At 40.0% G+C, this 22,395-nt stretch overlaps 1 protein-coding gene across 2 annotated transcripts in view; it reads left to right on the plus strand.

Annotated features, from left to right (window-relative positions):
• Positions 1-22,395, plus strand: part of LOC127632914 (forkhead box protein P4-like) — a 148,815-nt gene that overhangs the window by 93,081 nt on the left and 33,339 nt on the right. Inside the window, exons 5-9 of one of the 2 annotated variants that reach the window (XM_052111748.1) lie at positions 4,789-4,875; positions 10,653-10,806; positions 16,410-16,614; positions 18,064-18,159; positions 20,367-20,471. In XM_052111748.1, coding sequence (XP_051967708.1) covers positions 4,789-4,875; positions 10,653-10,806; positions 16,410-16,614; positions 18,064-18,159; positions 20,367-20,471 — 647 coding nt within the window. The remainder of the gene's footprint in view (positions 1-4,788; positions 4,876-10,652; positions 10,807-16,409; positions 16,615-18,063; positions 18,160-20,366; positions 20,472-22,395) is intronic. The other variant, XM_052111749.1, reaches the window with a different exon arrangement.

The following is a 22,395-nucleotide window of genomic DNA, read 5'->3' on the forward strand; positions in this document are numbered from 1 at the left end:
TGCTGTTTCAAATGGCCGAACTCTTGCATGATGTCTGTTCTTCTGTTGTAAATAAGCGGCTCTTCTGGATTCTCATATGAACTCGCTGATGTGTTTACGTCACGCGACAGCTTCATGATGCATCAACTGCTGGCAAGAAGTGCTTTTTGAAAGTTAATAACATTTTAATTATCTATTTAATTTTTTATACAAACGTATCAGTTTGCTTCAGAAGACATTCATTGATCGACTGGATTACTTTTATGCTGTCTAATTCCTTGTCCACACTGATATGATATTTTTGTCTGCAAAAACTGAGCTTTTTGAAAATGCACTCCAAAGTGGATAAATTTGAAAACACCGTTTCCACATCGTAGTGTGGACTGTGAAAACAGATATATCTGAAAATGATGATGTATTTGTTGTCATGTGACGAAGTCATGTGATCTATACAACCAAAATGATCAAGATGGCGGCCCGTATTATAGTGGCGCTGTTGTACTTGATACTTTGTTAAAAAATGAATGTTACTTTGTACAACCATCACAACCATCACATTGCGTTCCTTCAAAGGTGAAGGGAAGTTTACTCAGAATTGGTGTCTGGTGACGGAACACGAGGACAATTGCATTTCGGACCGTACATGCACCGGGGATTTTCCGCATGCGCAGTAACGTGATTTAAGCATTTTCATACATTTCGGTGTGGACAAGCAACTTTTGGAAAACGCTTGAAAAAGCTAGTGTGCTAGAAAATCCTGTTTTCAAATGTATCCGGATAAATGTAGACGTAGCCTAAATGTGACTTTTGGACCGTCAAAGTGCTGACACCAATTTACTTGCATTATAAGGACCTGACAGAGCTCTATCTTCTTCTAAAATAACTTTATTTGTGTTCTGCTGAAGAAAGACTGTCTTACACATCTAGGATGGTATCAGGGTAAGTGAATGATGAGAGAATGTTCATTTTTGGTGAAATATTCTTTTGAGTGCTTAGTGCATAGTATTTATTATAATGGAATGCATATGACACTGGATATATAATAGAGTTTTGATTCCCCAAGCCCAAATCTGATGAAATAAAGGAGTTCTAGAGGGAAAGTTCTAACTGTCAATCAACTGCTGCACTAAAAGAAGATTTTCAAACTTTGACAGTCACGTGCGGCTTTAAAAGGAAATAACCATTCAATTGGGGGGGGGGGTGCATATATACGTGCACAAGTTCACAGAACTTTTTCTGTGTGCCATCGTAAAGTGAGAGGGGAGAGAGAGAGAGAGAGAGAGAGAGGGTGAAGTCAAAACTGGTGCACTAGGTTAAAATGGTTTTCTTGTTTCTTTTTATCTGTCGAAATGACAGACAGCATTTGGAATTATCCCTCAATGTTTTAAAAAATCTGTAAATGACACAGTTAACGCAACCCTTGATGCTTGAATCACTTTCATGACAACCAATTTCAGAACTTCAACTTAAGAGTTTTACAGAATTAGTAATTGATATCTTTAAATGATTAATCCTCTCTCTGCTGTTCCCTTGCCACACACCTGTTTTCTTTTTTTGTCTAATAAGCTTTGTTGTTCTGAAGAATGAACCATACCTTCCCACTAAAACCAAACACACAGTTTCATTGACTCCCACATGCCTTTGACTGTTCCCAAATCTTTTAATCAGAGTTGGCAAGGTGTGCCATGGTGAACTGTTTTCAATTTTATAACACACACATAGGTCTATGTTTACCTGTGTATAGGAGTAAGAAGCCCATTCAGCTGAGTTTTAAATCAGTAACCAGTATGCAAACAGCTATCTTGTGCTTTATTAACCTAACACAATCAATTCATTCAAGCAAACAGACTAGCTGGCACCACAGAAACATCAAAAAGATCTGTTTTCATTTGATCTTGTAAAAATATTGCATGATTTTGTATTTAATTAATGTAACTGGACGGTATTGATGGATTAGCACCTGGACTAGGGAAACATGCATGTAATAGGGGGGCGGGTAAGTATAGCAGATCTCTCAGGTGCTTGGGGCCAAAATTGCTCTCTTTTATGCTGATCTCTAGCTTGCTCTCCCACCTGCGTCCTAATCGTAACTGCTACTCGGGAGCTAACAAAAACTGTTCTCAGATTAGCTGCGAAGGGCACGATTTACCAGTGCTTCCCCGGACAGGTGTTGTGTGTTTTAGTTCAGTCAATCATAAATAAGGAAGCCTGTCTCCATGCTGTCAGGGTTGCCATGTCTAGAGAAAGGTGGACAGATGATTTACAGGACACATTCAGACGCCACCTGCCAGGTGTTTAAACTACCTTTTAGAGGAATGCTGAAAAAAAGGATGAATATGGTGTATTATGGAAACACTTTGCCCCTTAAGCAAGAAGCTGATCTTGTTTTATCCTGTTTTCTTTCTTATTGCCTTTTAGACATAGGTATGGGCAACTCCTTGCACCCTGCTACCTCATCCTAGATATCTAGAGTCTTGATTTAATAGCTCAGCATTTTCCAGTTTAAGCAGATGACCTGTGCCAGTGTGGCCTTTGAGGGCAGTTGTTGGGTTTGTGGTCGTTGCTTTGCTGTGTAGGCAGCATGTAATGCCTAAGGGTGAGGGCTTTTTCATTATGCGTTTACGACAAAGCTTGAAAAATCCAAAATAGTGGACAAAGCGAGAGAAATATGGATTATAAATATAATGATATTTTATTCAACACTGAATGTAATTTAAGTGTTTGAAATGTGTTCAGTGTAATTAAAAATGAACTATTTTGCCTAATATGTTATGCTTCTTAGGATATCACGATGTTAGCTTAGCAACATGATAATGCTATTTGTGTAAAGTGTTGAGTTGCGGTCTTTTTAAAGCATTCCAAATCAGTCAAGTAGGAGGTTTCTTGACTGTTAGGATGCAGTCTTAGATGGCAATGGACTATGCTGGCAAAACTAGGTTTTGGAACTGAGCTAATATGTTTCATAATTGGTCGCTGGTTCGATCCCCACAGCCACCACCATTGTGTCCTTGAGCAAGACACTTAACTCCAGGTTGCTCCAGGGGGATTGTCCCTGTAATAAGTGCACTGTAAGTCGCTTTGGATAAAAGCATCTGCCAAATGCATACATGTAAATGGGTTTGTTTGCAAGAATAAATGCACAGTGATGGTGATTTTCTGGGTAAGTGTCTGATTGGTTGAACCAGAATTGACTGGCTCTCTTCTGAATATCAGTCAAGAGAGGGTATCTGTCCTGTTCTGCCCTACAGCACTTGTTTGAAATCCCAGGATATTTTTACTAAATTCAAGGTGGAAAGTTTCAGTGGAACTTTTTTCTCAGGATTCATAATTTAGTTTATATTTGGGTCCCCAGATTTCACTGCCATAACAAAGGATGGGTTTGATGACACTGTCAATTTTTTAGCCACAGTTTGATTGGGGGGTTAAATTTGAATCATATTTTTCTTACATTGTAAAATGCCCTACGAGCCTTGCCTGTTAGGTCCTTTACATCCATGTCAAATTGTCCAGAAGCCGTAAATTGTCAGACCTAAATAATTGTAAATGGCTAAGAATTTCTCCCCCAAATGTAAAAACATATTTTTTGTATGAAAAATGTTAACTTTAGGGTTGTCTGTGTTTATTGGTAAAGCCCAGTTGTAATTTTCTTGAATTGAGAGGCTTTTACGTAATACCTCTTCAGTAGGTGAGAGCAGCAGTAGTTCGTCTGCGTATAGAAGACATTTGATTTCTCTGTCCTCTAGATTGAGTCCATGGCTAGAAGAGTTTTGAAGCATTGTGGCCAATTAATTTATGTAAATATTAAATTAAGTTGGGCTTAGGCTCCAGCCTTGACGAACTCCCTTATTCTGGCTGAAATAATCAGTTCTTTTGTTGTTTATTTTAATACATCATTTGTTGTATTTGTACATGTCCTTAATTAAATCATAAACCTTTCTTTATTCCACTCTGAATCGGTTTTAGGAAGAGCCTGTTATGCCAAACTGAATCAAAGGCTTTTTTTAAATCAATGAAGCAACCAAAAATTGTCCTTGTTTTGTTTGGTGGACATGTTTGTGTGCAGTATCTGTAGTGTGTAGATATGATCAGTTGTTCTGTGTTTTGGCATGAATCCAATTTGACAGTTGTTTAATGTCTTTTAAGTTTGGAGATAGTGGACTAATCTCTCATTCATTATATAACAGAATAATTTGCCAAAGTTGGTGCTCACTGAAATGCCCCTGTAGTTGTTTGGGTTAAATGTGTCACCTTGTTTGAAGATTGGGGTTATTTGATTTTCTTTCCAATTCTCAAGAAAGTGTCCTTATTTTAAGAGCAAATTGAATAATTTGAGAATGGCCTCATTCAGTTTGGGGCTGCCATGTTTCAACATCTCATTGCAAATTCCATCTGAGGCAAAAGATTTTTTTGTTTTTGAGGGATTTGATTTTTTTCCACAGAGTTCCTTTATATGGTAAATGGTCTGCACTTATATAGTGCCTTTTTTAACCTTAGTGGTTACCAAAGCGCTTTACACTGTGTCCCATTCACACACACACACACACACACACACTCACACTCATACACCAATTACGGCAGAGCTGCCATGCCAGGCACTAGAGCAACTTGGGGTTCAGTGTCTTACCCAAGGACACTTCGGTATGTGGAGTCACATGGGCCAGGAATTGAACCGCCAACCCAGCGATTAGTGGCCGACCCGCTCTACCACCTGAGACACAGTCGCCCCCTTTAGTGGGGGTGTCCAGATGATTTAATTGACCCTTTATTTCTCTCTCTCTCTCTCTCTCTCTCTCTCTCTCTCTCATCTAGCTGCAAGAGTACTACAAGAAGCAACAGGAGCAGTTACATATCCAGCTCTTAACCCAGCAGCAGCAAGCAGGGAAGCAGGCCAAAGAGGTAAGAAGGCCCTGTCCACCCTCAGTAGGGTGCTTCATTGTACATTTCACCTTAATAACACCATAGATAAGCACACTCATGATGGCTGACGCATCATTTTCTACACAGCAGAAGCCAGTGTCTCTCAAAAGCCAGCGACAAACTCTATAAAAATAACTATATTCTGATATGTGAAATTACTTTGCTCTTCTATATTGCTGATTTTTCAGTGCACTGAGTGACATGCACAAACCATTCAGCAAAGACCTTATAAAGACTCTGTAATCACAGATCATTACTTGAAATCCTCAATGGGAAAATAGATGCATGCCATCATGTTTTTTCTCTTCCTCTCTTAACCACTCAATTGCATTTTGTGAAATAGGTGATTCAAAAATGTGGATTAAGACGTTCAGGAAATATGGATTTTCATTTCTCTGCCCTCCACCAAAGTCATGCTCCAAACCTTACCATGCGGCTTTGCCTCTAATACTTGTTAAGTATTAATTTACAAGTCGCCGCTTGCTAAGCCTAGTGGAAAATCCCTATTACAACCCACTATGGTGGAGTTGACGAGTTTCTTTAATTGTCAATTAAGGTACTGGATGAGGAGAAGGACCTGATCTAGGTAATGAAGGTAAGGGGGAATCATGTTGGATCATGAAGGATAAGACTACAGCACAACAAAGGCAAGAACGTAATCGCCTGTCTGTACACTGCTTGAGAGAAAGAGATCTGTGCTAATCTGGCAGTCAAATGAAATCTAAACTTTCGTGGCCTACGTGTCAGCAGCCTGAACCACACAATTAAATCTGACACAACTAAATCATACTGTTGCTGCAAGAGTTAATGATATTATGAGATTAGCACATGGCTGTTAGTACAGTTGCTAGCAATGTGCCGGTTACTGTAACTTGTGTACTACAGACTCTGTTGTTTTTTTTGTTTTGTTTTTTTATGTACTCTGGCTTCTAACAGCATCAACACAAATTCCAACAGCAAAGAATGTTCCGTTCACAGCCCAAACTGTTTAGGGTTGAAGGTGACTTGCAGTCTTCTTTCTGTGTGACTGAGAGGATCAGAGAATGAATGAGCTCTTGACTTGATAGCAGGTGAGAAAGACTGAACTGGTGCGGTGGGTGGGGGTGGATGCTATAGGCCATGGAGGACAGGGATTAAGACCTGTTAGATATGCCCCAGACAGCAAAGTGACTGATAGAGTAAATGCGTGGCAAATGCTCTATCAAAAACACACATAAACAGACCGACACACGCACACACACAATTGAATAGATATCCTGACATTTTCCACAGATAGTCAAGAAATGGGATAGAGACTAAGAAAACAAATATTAAAAAGTGAGATGGAGGAAAACAGTATAAAAAAGCTTAACTAACCTTATTCAAGGCTCCAGGAGTTTTTCAGACATTATCCTTTATTAAATAGTGGAAGCTAGGGAGATGGTGTGCTCTCAGAGTGGAAGGAGAGCAAGGAATTTATACTGGGAGGGCAGTGGTCAGCTCCCATGAACTTGGGGAAAGTTTATTTATTCAAAATTCTTGAAATTATTCTTGAAAGTTTATTCAAGGTTTTTTTTACCCAGCCATTGGGCCAGAAACATTCTACACAAGCGTTCAAATGCAAACCGAATGCTTGACCAACACATTTCCATTGTAGCAAAACCCCATGAAATCAGAATTTGAGTTTTGTGGCTAATTTCTGTTAGCTTCAATCAACTTTTAGCAGATATACACATTTAAAATGTACAGTCTTTCTTTTCCAGGGAGACAGGCAATACAATATTGATCACCATCTTGCAATAAAATGCTCTCTAGAGTGAGAAGGTCCCTCCACCTCATACCTAATAGGTCTACTTTTAATAGCATATTAGCAAGTTGCAAATCATTGGCTGTGATGTAAACTAAAAGCTGTTAGCAATGACAAAACAAGGTCCTAGCCCCTCCATCAAAAGAAAAGTTTGCTCTTTAAAGTGATTTTATTGGGTTTTCATTGTGCGTTCTTGCGTTACTGTGGTGGTAACAAACCTCACTACTCATGAGATGATAGAATTAGCTTAGAAATGTCTGTGCCATTAAACCAGATCTTTTTATTAATCAGGTAGCTACCTATAAACATGCCAGCTGTTCAGCTAACTTGCTCAGCAAGATTCTCTTCAAACAGTTTTAAAGAGAAGCTGACCGCAGAAAAAGACAGTTTGTGCTAATACCACTATAGCACCAATTGTGGCAATGCTAAGAATACAACACATACTTGTGTTGTGTTATGAATTGCCTTTTGGCTCAGTTTATGACAAATCATGCTTGCGTAGGTTTTTGTGAACATAGATTATCAACTAAACATGAATGGACGCTGTCCAGACTATCACAGACAGGAAAATTATATAAAAGCATGTTATTTTAGACTGTTTCAGATGTCTGTGTGTAGTGGCGTCCCCCTGGGGATGCGAGCACTGACAGCGCTGGACTAAAAGAGAGGCATTCAGGCGTAAGGAGAATAAAGAAAAGAGAGCAACAGAAGAATGTGTGGCCTCTCTCTCGTTTCTCGTCCCTCTGGCCCATTTTTAAAGCTGAAGTGTACAATTTCAGCGCCACTAGAAACACCAAAAGGATTTTCAAAAATAAGTATGGCTTTTTTTTTAAAAAGATTCAGAAAACTCCCCCCATCTTCCATTGGTCAGCAAACAGATAGTCCCACCCCAAAATCATGCCATTGGTCAAGTCAATGTTGCTGGGTTGGACTGGACAGGATGCTCAAACAAAAGAGCAATCTTTTGATAGCACCACAGCATTACACATTTAGTTGAAATAAACTTAAAAATTGCTTACTTAAAGTTTACTTTGCATATAACGCTGGGATAAGAAAAGTCTAAAAAAGAAAAAACAATACACACTTACTGACACCAACCACACACTCTGCCTTGAAACACTACCCACATCTCTGTCCATTGTGCAACCTCCTCAAGCAGCACTATTTTCTTCTTTATATTTTATTTCCTTTCATTTGTCATTATTAGCATGAAGTTTCAACAAGCATGGAAAGTAGTCTGTTCATATAATCGTGATTGAAATTGGATGTTCAAACTCTGGGCTTTGTTTTTGTGGTTGAAAATGGAGAGATGACACATTATGGTCCCTCTCTCAGTAAAAGATGCTTTAATTGCCACCCATATCACTGCCAGTCAGCATAACCAGGTTGAGAGGTGAGATAGACAGATACATGAGCCAGAGAGAGATGGTTGCCACACACATTTGCGCATCTACAATCTAAACTTTTGCACTTTTGCACTTTTTCTGTTTTTATTGTTTCTCTCTCTCTGTTTGACAGTTGAGCTGTGGAGTCACCCTGGAGTCAGCCTAATGAAGTAGCGCTGTCAGTCGGGTCTGGCGTGCCCAAACTCTGTTTGATGTGCTCATAAATCAAGCTGACAGGCCTGTTACTCCGCTAGCTTTAGCCACTCAACTGCATCTAATGTAAACAGCGTGCAGACACAATGTGTTAAAGAACTTGAACTGTGTCCCATGGGACCTAAACAGGGAGAGAATGAGAAAGGAGTGAAGAAGACAGCAATGGAGAGGTGGAGGAAGGAAGATGGACAAAGAGCTGGGTTAGAGGAGAGATAGACAGACTGAATATCAGCGTTAAAACACTTTCCTTCATTCAGTTGTGTGTTCATACCCCACATCTTTCCTTCTCCCTTTCCTCTGTCTCGCCCTCACTCTGTTTTATCACATCTATCATTCTCAAAGGTAATTCGAAAGGGGAACAGGTATCGCCCCCTAGGGGTGGCTATCAGCAGGGAAAATACGATGCCGCTCTCTTCGTGTCAAAACAATAATTTGTGATTCTTTATATTTAGTGTATAGAACATAGTAATGGTAGACGGCATATTAAACTTTATGTGGATGGAAATGAGGCTGTGAGGGTTAAAGCCTCTAGATCACGTTTAATTTTCTCAACTCATATTTTAACTGGAGGTTTTCTTCTGAATACATTTTTTTTTCAATATTTCGTCAGCTGAGCAATAAACAACCACTTTAAACAACACCAATTTAAACAACATATATATATATATATATATATATATATATATATATATATATATATATATATATATATATATATATATAAATGTAACCAAACATATTGATTCTTATCAATCTCATATATCAAATCTCAAAATCGTGAGGTGAAATTTTTCATTTTTCCCTCACCTCAGTAGCCCTCCATAAAGTGCTTGACTTCATGACAGTGTTTTCCTCTCTCTGCTGGAGTTGACCTGTGTGGCATTTTCCCATGAGGCTTTGTGCGCCGGGCAGCAGTCTCAAACACTTACATGACAGCGAGATTAAGAAACTACCTTTAATTATTTTATTTTTTATTTTTCTTCCCTGTCTCCTTCCACGTTGTTCCCCATCTCTTCCACTCTTTTCGCCCTGTTATCTAAAAGAAGATAAGGTCCATCTCTCACTGGGACAACATCAAAAAGCTTGTCTCTGGAAACATTGTCCAAGTCGGTCCGGTTCAGGAAGGAGGACATTTATCATCACGACACAGCCTGACCTTATCGGCGCATGCCTTGTATTCCAAAGCGCTCACCCCTACCCTTGCACACACAAACACATACTCGACTCCCGAAATCTGAGAGTGTGCAGCGTGTAATTTTTGCAGGATTGCAAAAACGATGGCTATTTTTAATGAGGTTTCCCAAACACTCTGCCAATCTTTAATTGGTTGGACAACCAGGAAGTCCTACCTCAAACTCATGCTATTAGGTTGGTCTGTGTTGCTATGTCCACTCAAATAGAGTGTCCACTAAAACAACTTCTTCAGCCTTTTTAGGCCTTTCTAGAAGTTTAGGGCTAGGCTTACTGTATGTCATAGCTGAAAATCAGCAGGAACAGAAAGTAATATTTTGAGAGCAGAATGATATGACAATCCACATACATTAAGACATGTTTATGGAACAAATGAAGATAGTCATGATGCATGGTTCTTAAATTTCACAAAGGAAATTTTTGTGCAGCAAAAAATACAAAGCCTTATCGTACAATGATAAACATGACATAATCTGGAACTGTTCTTCGCATTGCAGACAGATGTTGTTAGTCACTGTTTATTACTGTGTTAATTATTCGCCAACCACATGCTAACAGATTGCTGCACACAGGAATGAACAAGGGTGTTTGCGAGCGTGTCTGTGTTGTCGCTCCGAGACCACATGAAACTGTCACTTGCAGATTAATGCGTTATCTCTAACTGCATGAAAGACTTTCGGCTTCACAATGCACTTTGACGCTTTGAACCGCACCTCAACGCTTTTTTTTCTTTTGTTTTGTGCTTGTAGTCTACCACCACAGGAAGTGCTTTAGTGAGTGAAGGGGAAATCTCTCTATTCCAGGATATGTCCTATCTGAACATGTCCTGGATGAGGTGAAAGGCTTATAAAAGCCAATGAGTGTATCTTCTTTCCCGCCCTCTCCATCCTGTGGCCCTACAAGACTCATCCTTTCACTTCACTGTTTCCTCTGATATGCTATGTAGCTAAAACATTTAGTTATATTACATTTTCACAATTAGTGAAATTCCTCTTATTGAGGACAAGTAACTGTATACTGTGTGGTTTAAAAATACAAACAAGCTTATTTTTTTGAGTCGAACAAACTGAACAAGTTACAATAAGTTTTAGTTGAATAGAGTTTCCCACACCTCTTTTTGGTTAATTGTTTATTGGTTAATTTCTGTCTTCTTAATAAACCCTCTCTCTTCCTCATCTCAGCAGCAGCAGTTGGGGAATAAACATCTGGCTTTCCAGCAGCAGTTGATCCAGATGCAACAACTACAGCAGCAACATATTCTGAACCTACAAAGACAGGGCCTGGTGAACCTACAACCAGGTCAAGGGGCAGTACCCATTCAGAGCCTGCAGCAAGGTATGCATACCCTTCAACCTCACATCCCCTGTGTCCGAATATGTATACTTCCTTGCTACACATTTACTCAGTTTTCATGATACAATAGGCAAAAGATACCCGAATGAGACTCTGAATTGTGTAACCAGTGGACACTTAACTATGCCAAACACTATCAGGAAAATGTTCTAAACTGTACCTTTTAAGGTATACGGGCTGTCATTGGGGTGGTATCCATCAAGGGGTCATTTTTTATACCTCGTGTTAGAGTTCTGGGGTACATAATTGTACCCTTAAGGTACACAATAGGTCCTTATTGTACAATTATTAACCCAAAATTAGTTAAAAACTCTAGCTAAATGTACAAAAAGGTCAGGGTACCACACCAGTAACGCCCCTTGTGTCATTTTTAACGGTTGAGAAGTATGTTCTTCATCGAATTCAGTGCATACAATGAAAGTATGAATATTCTGACACTTATTGCCATTTATTACCAGTGGCTGTCCACATAGTGCTGACACACTTGAGTGAATTAATTTTAAGGTGCAACACTCTTTCAACAACTCCATTGACTGGTCTGTATCGGCCTTAGGGTGAGGTGCAACAACCGCAGGCCTCTCAACCTGTTGGTCTGTCTCTTTCGCAGCTCTCCCCACATCCTCATTTGCCAGAATAACACCACAGAACCTCTCCTTTAGTGACGCCTATTAAAGAAAAGTGGAGCTATTGAGGAAATGCAGCATGCTAAATAAACGCAGCATTTGTGTTCATACCCGTAGCCCAGGACCAGATGGCGTCTGAGGCCAGACCTGTGTCCACCGCCCACCTTAGTCAGCCCCCGCTATGCAAAAACACACACACATAAACACATGCACACTCTAAGATTCACTCGCTGCTACACATATTACATGTGCTGTGTTGAATAAAAATAGAGCTGGCTGTTAAAGAGTCTCCTTGTCTCTTCCTCCAAAATTTGGCAGTGGGCTATCATCCCAATCTATAAGAGCGGGATTGAGCCCCCCAGAGACTAACAACAGCCATGTCCAGAAAGCCACATGTGAATCTTGTTAACTTAATCAGCTCATAAAGAGATAAAAGCAAAGCTTGATTGTTGGTTTTATTGAAGGCAGTCATTTGGATAATAGGTAAAATATGCCACAAAATTCACTAGGTTTTGTGCACAGGGTGATGGGGAGGGGGGCTTATGTGTGTGCAAATGTGCCGAGCTTTACATGGTCCAGACGCGCTGATCCTACAAAAGGGAATGGGGGTTTTGGATCATTTTTTACTTTATTTTAAGTGTGTTTTATGTATATTTCCAACTTTCCTCGTTTTGTCAATTGGCCTCAACAGAAATGGATCTTGACTGCTAACTGGCCACCGTCCCCCGAAATTAGACACATCAACTTTATGCATTCCACAGTGGCCGTAACATTACAAGAGTCTTGAAAGGACAGAACAAACAAGGAGCCGTCTCCAGTTTCCATGCCGAAATCCCTACCACTCTTGCCGATAGGGCCTCCGAAATGATCCCAGTCTTTTATTAGAGTGCTTGACTCTCATTCGTGCCCATTGCTCTTGACATGTCTGATTATTTCAGTCTTAAGAAAACACAGACTCATCATCCTGCATCCTGAGTGGGCCTACCACACACACACACACACACACACACACACAAACACACTCATATACACATGGTTGCTTTTAGGAAAAGTAGTTTGGTGGAAAAAAAAAGGGAAGGAGGCAGAGAAAGGTTGCAAGGTTGATGAAAATAATTTTTTGCGACAGCTGTAAACTTTTGGCATCTTTCTGGCATGGACCCCCACCCCTGTTGCTTATGTCATTGTTTCAGAGAGTCTGAGGAACAATAAACTCTGGGCTCTTGGAATCCCTTCAGCAAATCCTGCGACAGAGCAGAATCATGGAATTTCCCCACAATCCCCCTCTGAAAAGAAGCCTTCCATTATGACTGGCCAGCCAACCATGCACATTCTTTTGGCTAGTCATGCTTGGCCGTAGCTGTGGCTGAAATAGATTTGTCCTCTGACCCGTGGGTGGTGCCAACCGTTGTTGTTGTTGTTTGTTTGTATGGCGTGTCCAGTCGTTCTCTGAGAAAGACTAGAGTTTTAAACCCAAGTGAGCTCATTAGACAGACTACTAGCTGCGGTGCCTTTATAAAAAAAATGATAATTTTGAGTACTCATGCTTAACAGTTGCAGTAAGTCATTTTAATTCCTGTCCGAACAGGACAACCAAGATCTCTCAGTCTCGGATTAATGCTTTGTGATCAGCATGCCAAACTTTTCTTCAGTTCAGGCCTTTGATTTGTGATGCATGAAGCTAGAGGAGAGCCAGAGAAGAATGTATGCACTTTAATTGGGAAATGAAGGGGTACATTTAAATTTTTCCTTATGAGAACATGAATATATGAGGGGTATCATGTAGTTCTCTCGTTGGCCATCTTCTTAAAATAGTAATCAGCATCTATAAGTGGTTGCATGCAGTTGCTACCTTAAAGAGTTATTTATACTTCATCTAACTCTTAAAGGGATAGTTCGCCCCAAAATTGTAATTCTCACATCATTTACTCTCCCTCATGCCATGCCAGATGTGCATGACTTTCTTTCTTCTGTTAAATACAAAAAATATTTGTAGATGAATATTTCAGCTCTGTTGGTCCATATAATTTGGTCTATTCCCACCCAAAACCAACTGGAGCACTTCAGAATACATTGATTAAATGGATTACTTTTATGATGCCTTTATGTGATATTTGGACCTTCAAAGTTCTGGTCACCATTCACTTGCTTTGTGAGGACCAACAGAGCTGAAATATTCCTCATTTGAAAAATCGTCATTTGTGTTCTGCAGAAGAAAGAAAGTCATAAACATTTGGGATGGCATGAGGATGGGTAAATGATGAGAGAAGTTTCATTTTTGGGTGAACTATCCCTTTAAAAATTGCTTTTGTTTGTATATTATAGTGAGGTCAGCTTGATCTGTTTATATTATAGAATGTTTTTTTTTTAACTTGAATAAAACCATGTTATTTAATATGTTACCATATGAAATATTATCTATTATCTATTATAAGCTGTAAGACTAAAGTAATGTCTATATTTAAACAGTTTTTCCTAAACACATCTTTCACTGGTCAGTCAAAACGGGTAGCCCCGCCTCAAACTCACACCATTGGTTTAATCAGTATTGTTCAGCCACTCAAACACAGAGCAGTTATGTAAAGTGTCAACATTTCTTTTTAGAGAAATTGTCCTAAGAATAGTTTACTTACAGTTTTCTCTGCACATTATGCTGGCATAAGATACATTGTTTAAAAAAATGAATAAATAAGAAAAATACACACATCAGCTTTAAAAACAGAAATAAATACTAAAGTCTAAAATTGCACAGTATAAGGAACACACACTTGTTTGGAAAGCTGAGGCTGGATTTACTGGTCAGTTTCTGTGAATTGAATGTGTGTGTGTGTGGCCAACCACAATGGAAACGCCTCACCTGCACCGATGTGTGTGTGTGTGTTTGGAAGAAAGTGAGAAACAAAAACACTTCACTGTAGGTAAACCGCTTCATCTCCACCCAGCGTCCTCCCTTCCACTTCCTCTGTTCTGACTGTTCTTTTACAAAAGTAGAAACTTGCAAAAAATGCCTCCCGCCACCAGGTTGGCTCAGTTATTTGTGGGGTCAAAACACATTCATGGCCCTTTGGTGATCTGTCTGGTTGTCAGTGAGTAGTGAACAACAGCCTGTAGCGGCAAGTGTGACCATACATCATTTCCCTGGCCCCAGGCCTGCTTCAGAGAGAGGGAGGTGGGCGGTAGAGGAGAGACCAGGCCAGGCAAGGAGTTTTGTTTTGGCGGGGTCCGGGACAAGAATGCTGGCAGACCAGACATAATATTTAGATTGCTATTAAGTCTTTGCCATGTGAGATAGTGTAGCAGGCTGTGGCTTTTCGGGAACAGCGTGCACCAGACGTGCTCGAGCGGGAAACTGGCTGCCTTCCCCCTCCTCTTTTTTACACCCTCAAATCTCCCTCCTACCCTAGACCCCCTCCTCCTTTTCCAAACGAAGAGAAGTTAGACAAAAAAAAAATAACAATCCCAAATTCAGCAAGTATGAGGGAAAAATAAAACATAAAAAATGCCACGAGAGCATCTTGCCAAGATTAATTCGCCCTGTGACATAGGGAACAGCAGTGCCGGTCGGGACAGCGATAATTACAAATGGAGGTAGCCAGGGGGATTTGCGGAGATGTTGAAAGATAAAAACACACTGAAATTAGCCATTTGCTTCCTCTGATTTTGATGGTTCCCCACCTTCGCCTCCTCCCTCTCCTCTCCCATGAACTTAACTAGTGCCGCCAGCATGTCCTCTTTAGTAGTTAAGTGTGGCATGGTGTGTGCCTGGTGTTTTATGGCTTGCCACACTAATGTCAGCGTACTGACAGACTTTGAAATCTCTGGGGTGGGATGCGTTGCCAGCTGGCTCAGATTCAATATGGGGGCAGGAGGTGGACTATGGAGGTGTGATAAGGAGAGACACAGGTTTGGATGCTTTCCTAAATAGTTCTCATCTTTCAACACACAGCTTATACTCTTCAACGCAACAGAAACAAGACAAACTAATAAACAGCTTTGCAAAGATACTGTCTACCTCGAGTTGGTTTCATCATATGGCACCTGTTGTTGACTCAGGGCTTTTTTAAAGCACCCTCTTTGTGGGTTTGTTTCAGTGGAGTTTGATGATTATAGTTCTCATAATTCATTAAAGACCCCACGAAGTCGCTTTACGAGCGCAGTCCTGTGTTGACATATTTCTTAAATATACATGTCAAAGAACTCGCCCCTTTTTTGAATAGCTAATATGCTTTCCTTTCGTCACAACCATAAACCACGATTTGCTCTTTGCTTGTCTGCTGCAGGTGGTATTGGGCGAGGGACATTCTTATTCTAGAGAGCATTTGATTGGAAAAGTCTGTGTAGTGCAGAATGAGTCATCATTATCTTTGGTCTGTTTTTCCAGAAGAGAAAGACTGTGCATTTTAAATGTTTTCATCTGCTAAAAGTCAATTTTGTCCATTTTTAGTTTCAAAGCTAATAGAAATGCACTTTTGAAAGTGGAAACATGCAAGTATTACCTTAAAGTTGTATTTTTACTTGATATATCCCTTAAAAATTACTTTTGAAATAGTAATTGAAGTTGATACGGTTATTTGTTTTTAGGGGTCTTTGATGGCCAGTGGTGGCTCAACGGTTAAGGCTCTGGGTTACTGACCAAAAAGGTCAGGGGTTCAAGCCCCAGCACTGCAAAATACCACTGTTGGAGCCTTGAGCAAGGCCCTTGACCCTATCTGCTCCAGAGGCACTGTTTCATGGCTTACCCTGCGCTCTGACCCTAGCTTAGTTGGGATATGTGAAAACAACGGCATTTCATTGGCTGTGTACCTGTACTCTGCACAATGACAAGAAAGTTGAACCTTAATCTAATCTTTATAGATCATAATTAGTTTTTTTCTGTTTTAGTTGACATTGTTATGACTGTTTATTGTATAATAACCTCTGTGTCTCTTTCTTTCTCTCACTCATCTTTATGTCTCTCCATCTCAGCCATGTGTCCCACTGACCTGCAACAGTTATGGAAGGATGTGGCTGGTATTCAGAGCACAGAGGAGGCCATGAAACACGAGGGTCTCGATCTGACCACCAACAGCTCTAACTCTACCTCATACTTGGCCTCCAAGGTCTCACCTCAGATCTCTCATCATTCTTTGCCAAATGGACAGAACTCTGTGCACACTCCAAAGAGAGACAGGTCAGTTGAACACATGGTGTACAATGAATCACATACACAGGTGTGATTCATTGTACACCTGGGGATTGGTTTTTAGTGGGCTATTTGTTTCCACAGATGTTTAACATATTTCTTTGCTGTATATTGTAAAAATGATGCAATCAGGGTCAAAAGTTAACACTTATCAAGCACCTAATATTAATTAAAATTGGCTGGAAACTTGATTAGTAACTGCAACATTATATGGTTCAAATAGTAAGAATGATCATTGGACCCACACTGATACTGTATGGTTCAAGAGCAGCCTTACATTGAATAGTGCCTTAAAAACATCTAGCAAGCAAGCCGAAGGCAACATGTGTTTTGTTTTTTATACAGAACTCCACATGGTAACATATATGTGGAGTATTCCTCCCATTAAGCCACCAAAATGAAAATATATATATAAAAATTATGACAGGTGCAGTTTCGCCAGGAATTAGAGACTGGCTTGTCTTGTATATGATGCTGCGAGTGACTCTTTGTCACAAATATTCAGAAATAATCCCATTGTCATACAGACAAAACATTTTCTTTTATTAAAAATTATGCAAAATAAAATGTAATAGCCTGTAAGAAATATTTATGGCTGGTAAATTTTCTCAATTTAGCTGCCATTGGCAGGTGTCGAAAAAAATATAATTTTTCTCCTTGGGGGCAACTTTGTTCAGCCAATTGTTGTAACTTTGTGTATTGTGGAAAAACACAAACTGAAATGAGAGCTAAAGCTACACTACCTTATTTTTCTGTCCTGAGCATCCAGTGATAAGTGTTATGTAATAACAGTTTTTCATAAATAATGTTTTTCCTCATGCATATCACATGCATTGTTTCAAGGCCTCTACTGTCAGAGCATGTTTGATGAGCTGATGTAAAATGCCTGGGTCTTTTTGATATTTGGTGCTCGTGCGAGTTCTTCAGAACATAGCATGCCTTCAGCATGACTGACACCCCTCTGCCAGTTTAACACGAGTGTGTGTGTGTGTGTGTGTGTGTGTGTGTGTGTGTGTGTGTGTGTGTGTGTGTGTGTGTGTGTGTGTAACTGATAATTACAAAGGTATTATGCTATAAATGTGGTTATAAGGACATTTCTAGTGTCCCCATAATTCAAATAGCTTAAACTGCATACTAAACTAAGTTTTTTTATTTATGTAAAAATGCAGTTTTTTGTGAGGGTTAGAAAAAAATTAGAGGGAGTATAAAAACCATTATGTCAATGGCGAGTCATAATGATCACCAACATGAGCAAGCGAGTGTGTGTGTGTGTGTGTGTGTGTGTGTGTGTGTGTGTGTGTGTGTGTGTGTGTGTGTGTGTGTGTGTGTGTGTAAAAGTGCACTGAAATAATTTAGCTGAGATGGTGAAGTGTGAGTGTCTTTGAGTGAGAAGTGGTCCTACTGTGGGGTCCTCACATAATTCTCTCCATTTTTAAGAGCAAGACTCTTCGAGTGGATCTCGTCCTTCACCAAGGAGTCCAGCGACGAGCATCTCACACCGTACTCCAAAAGCGCTCCACTGCAGAGCACCCAGTGAGTACACACACATACAAGTTTATCTAAATGGTGGTATATCATAAACGACTAGTGTTTTTCATCTAAAGATAATTATAAGTACTATAGACTAAGGCTACGTCCACACTGACATGTTTCCAATTGGAAACACAGATTTTCTACGTTTATACCTCTAATTCACACTGAAACTTCATTTTCGTCCACTGAAAACTGAGACATTTGAACATGCTCTCTATAACCGCATACTTATGGAGAGATTTTTCAGAAAAATGATTAGTGTCAACGTTCTACAACTCTAACCCAGGGGTATATGAACATTCTGAAAAGTGGGATGGACTCACTTTGAAAACATATCAGCTCTTATGAATACCATGTGCTAACAGTATATATATATATATATATATATATATATATATTTGTTTTATGTGGCTGGATACACTTTTTTCCTTCATAATTTCACAAAAATATTCAAAATATATAAAAAAAAAAATGCACTTTTAAAGTGAAAATTCTAATTAAATTATTTATTATTCAAATGAGGACATCATGTGATGTCCACAACTGGCATTTTGTCAGATTTAGCTCAATTTTAAGGTTTCATATTTAGCACTTACTTGTGCCCAAACTATAGCTAAGTATGCACACCAGCTCCACTATCACACACCCAAACTGGTCATGGATAAACAAAAAGTAAAGCGCACCCTCCTCTATAATGTTTGCTTCTAGCACTGTTCTCCCTGACTTGGCCTAACACATTAACACACAAACACTCACACAAACTCAGAAGGGAAGAAAAACTGTGCGGTGAGGCTAATGCATGGCACATGTGGACAGTGTGGTTGCCAGTAGTTTGTAATGTCTAGAGCTCGAGCAGCTTCTGAATTGCGTGGGCTGGCCACTGCCAGCACATCTGATGAAGAGAAGGGAGCATGCGCGCACTTGTGTGTGTGTGTGTGTGTGTGTGTGTGTGTGTGTGTGTGTGTGTGTGTGTGTGTGTGTGCGTTCCATATCAGGAGCGCCTCATCTGCAAGCAAGCTGCTTTGTATTAAGCAGTGCTGTGATGTGGATTTGGGAAGAGTTCCCCAGACCTTCAATCGCCACTAGCAACGCCCACCTCCCAGACCCCTGTCTATGCTTAGCAGCACTCAGACACATGACGAGGGATTCTGCGGTTTCTGCTCTCGCAAAAGCCTACACTACATGCTAGCCTGTGGCACTTGGCCAGGCCCAAAATGAAAAATTGCTGGATGAGTCTGCTGGCAGAGGTTCGAGGCTGATCTGTTATGGGTCTCAACAGAAGCCAGGCCAGAGAGACCCAATCCAGACTGCTCGGCCACAGAGCACACAGTGGCTGTATCTCGAACTAAACAAGACCTAAGAGTTTATCCCCAGGCCCCACCAGCAGCCCCGGTCAGCACATCAACAAGCCACCTTATACATACTCCTGTCAAGCGAGATGTCTGGAGACGTTACAGAGAAGCATATGAAGGTTTCGCCACGTACATTCTTAATTAGACAGCTGCATGTTGTTCCTGGCTGGATCGGAGGACATTTGAAGCTGCGTTGTAGCACAAGATGCTAATACAATGATACAAACTTGTGTTGGAAGCCTGTCTCTCAGGATTATAGAAAGGCTTTCTTTTTTACTTTTACCACGTCCATTCAAACCTGCATTTGTTCAAATGGGGACTCAAAGCTATCAGCTTTTTCCTTAATTTCATTGCTTAGTATTGGTTGCATGTGTGTTCTGTGCTACCATGCAGAGTCCCTGAAAAATCTTTAAAGAAGTTATTGAATCAAATGGGCTGTTTTGATTAAGCAAGCATGTGTCGAAATGTTTTCTAAAGCTGAAGTGTATAATTTCTGGACCACACTAGTGGCACCAAACAGAATTGCAAAAATACTTTTCAAGGCAGTTTTCCAAACACTCCCAACCATCTGCATTGGTCAGATGAACAGATAGTCCTTCCCCATACTCACAGCATTTGTTGAGCCAATGTTGCTGTGTCAGACTGGTCGTGATGCTCAAACAAATAGATAGATGTTGAAATCACCACAAAGCCACAGTGTTCACACATTTCGGGAAATAAACCTTATAGGTATATAATGCACCAGTATCAGCTTTTCTGTTGGCAACATCAAGGTTTATTGTAAACAAATAACCATTTAGCTTAAAATGAGCTCAAATTAAGAAACACAAGACTAATCAGCCTTTTCTCTCTCAGCTCTACCCACGAGGAACACACAGCCTCCCACCCGCTCTACGGACATGGCGAGTGCAAGTGGCCTGGCTGTGAAGCGCTCTGTGAGGACATGGGCCAGTTCATCAAGTAAGTGAAATCTGTCCATCAAATCCACTGTACAAACATGTCATGTGCTTCACTCTCGTCAACCCCGTAACTCCCATAAACAAGCTACTGAGCAACAGAGCATCATTGCCTGACACGTCCCACAAACAAATCTCTGTCTGTCAGCTTTTCTCTCCATCAGTGTGCATTCATCCTGTTTTTTGATGAGCTAAAAGATCACTCACAAAGTAAAGGCCGTCTCTTGTGCTCAAGTAAGAGAGGGGGATGAGAGGACAGGTAATATGGCTGACAGCCATGTTCAGGTGTGATGTTTAAACAGACAAGAGACGAATGAATTGCACAGGGAGGTGGGGGGTACAAGGTTATTGCTTGAGCGAGCATGAGAGATTCTCCAGCACCGTGGGACAGTGATAGACAGGCATTTCACAGTCAAAGAACACAATCATAGTAAACTAGACTGCCCTCTATAGCCCTACGAGCAGTATAATTATGTCACATTTTGAATGTATTCATGCACATAATGTAATTTCTGCACCTCTAGCATCACCAAATGGAATTGCAAAAATAATTACTGATTTCAAACAGATTCTAGGAAACTCCCCAGTCTTTCATTGGTTGTACAAAGTAACAGCCCCGCCCCAAACTCACACCATTGGTCGAGCCATGTCGGGCTGAACATGTTTTTTTGATAACGCCACAGTAACTCAACCTACAAATAGCTTACTTATAGTGTTGACTGCATATTTAGCTAGGATACGAGAATTTTTTTTAACGTTATTAAATTAACGTATACTAGATCATTTTATTACTTTTCGCTGTCTGCCACGTCCAAGGTCTTGGGGCCGAAAGTACTCTACACAAGTATAAGAACGCAGACGTGTCTTGCAAGCTCAATTTCATGCATTGTTGCATTCTGAAATGTGTCAGAGCTCTATTCATAACTTAACGCAAAATCTCATTTCATTCTTAGCATTGCCGTAAGGATTATTGCAAGATTAGTGTTAACGGTCCACTTTTTCAGTGAGGTTTCTATTGCAAGTTAACAATTGTCACAGAAATAGTTAATCAGTCAATAAATTCTTAGTAATTTACCAGATTAATATCACATCCAGTTTAATGGCACAGACATTTGAAGGTAACTCCCCCTTAAATACCGATTTTTTTCCCTACTATGTTTATGCAAGAACGCAAGCATTAAGAACACATGTTAAGCATGTTCAACCAACAATACGGTGGCCCAGCATTGGCATCTGCGTTCGCGTACATCTGTAGAGTATGTTTCGGCCTTTAGACTTTATATTGACACCTGTTGATGTGAAAGTAGAATAACGTAAAATATTTGGTTACTGATGTCATTGTATAAATGGCCTATTCTCAAGGATTAGTCATCCATAATTTGTTTTATTTGCAGAAAAAAGGATTTGATAATAGAAGGGTTGCTGATTCGTATGTTATCGCAACATGGTTTCTACTTTACAGGGATCCCATGGTCATGGAAATCTTGGAAATATCCTGGAATTATAAAAATTGTTTTTTTAGGCCTGGAAACATTCTTATAGTGAAGGTATTTTTCATGAACTAGATATTGCTCTTGTGTAGATTCAAGGTTCCTCACAAGCCATAGTGATGATCAATTTGACAGTGAATTATTTTTTTGAGTCAGTTCTTTTCAATAAATTAGTCAAAAAGATTAACAAACCAGTCTGGGCTAAATAGATAGTAGGAACCATTAGTGCCAATGGTCTCTATGATCAACTCAATCTTCCAATACTTTTGAGAAACTCAGCCCTGAATGGTTCATTAAAACGCATTTAAAAAAAATCTGTATCCACTTATCACAAATGCCTGGAAAGGTCATGGAAAAGTCATGGATATTTGTTGGTCAAAAAGAGTGCTAACCCTGGTTTTATTGCTATTTTTTATTTCAAGTGGAAAGAATATTTTG

Source organism: Xyrauchen texanus, chromosome 39 (genome assembly GCF_025860055.1).
Source record: "Xyrauchen texanus isolate HMW12.3.18 chromosome 39, RBS_HiC_50CHRs, whole genome shotgun sequence".
Classification (NCBI taxonomy): Eukaryota; Metazoa; Chordata; class Actinopteri; order Cypriniformes; family Catostomidae; genus Xyrauchen; species Xyrauchen texanus.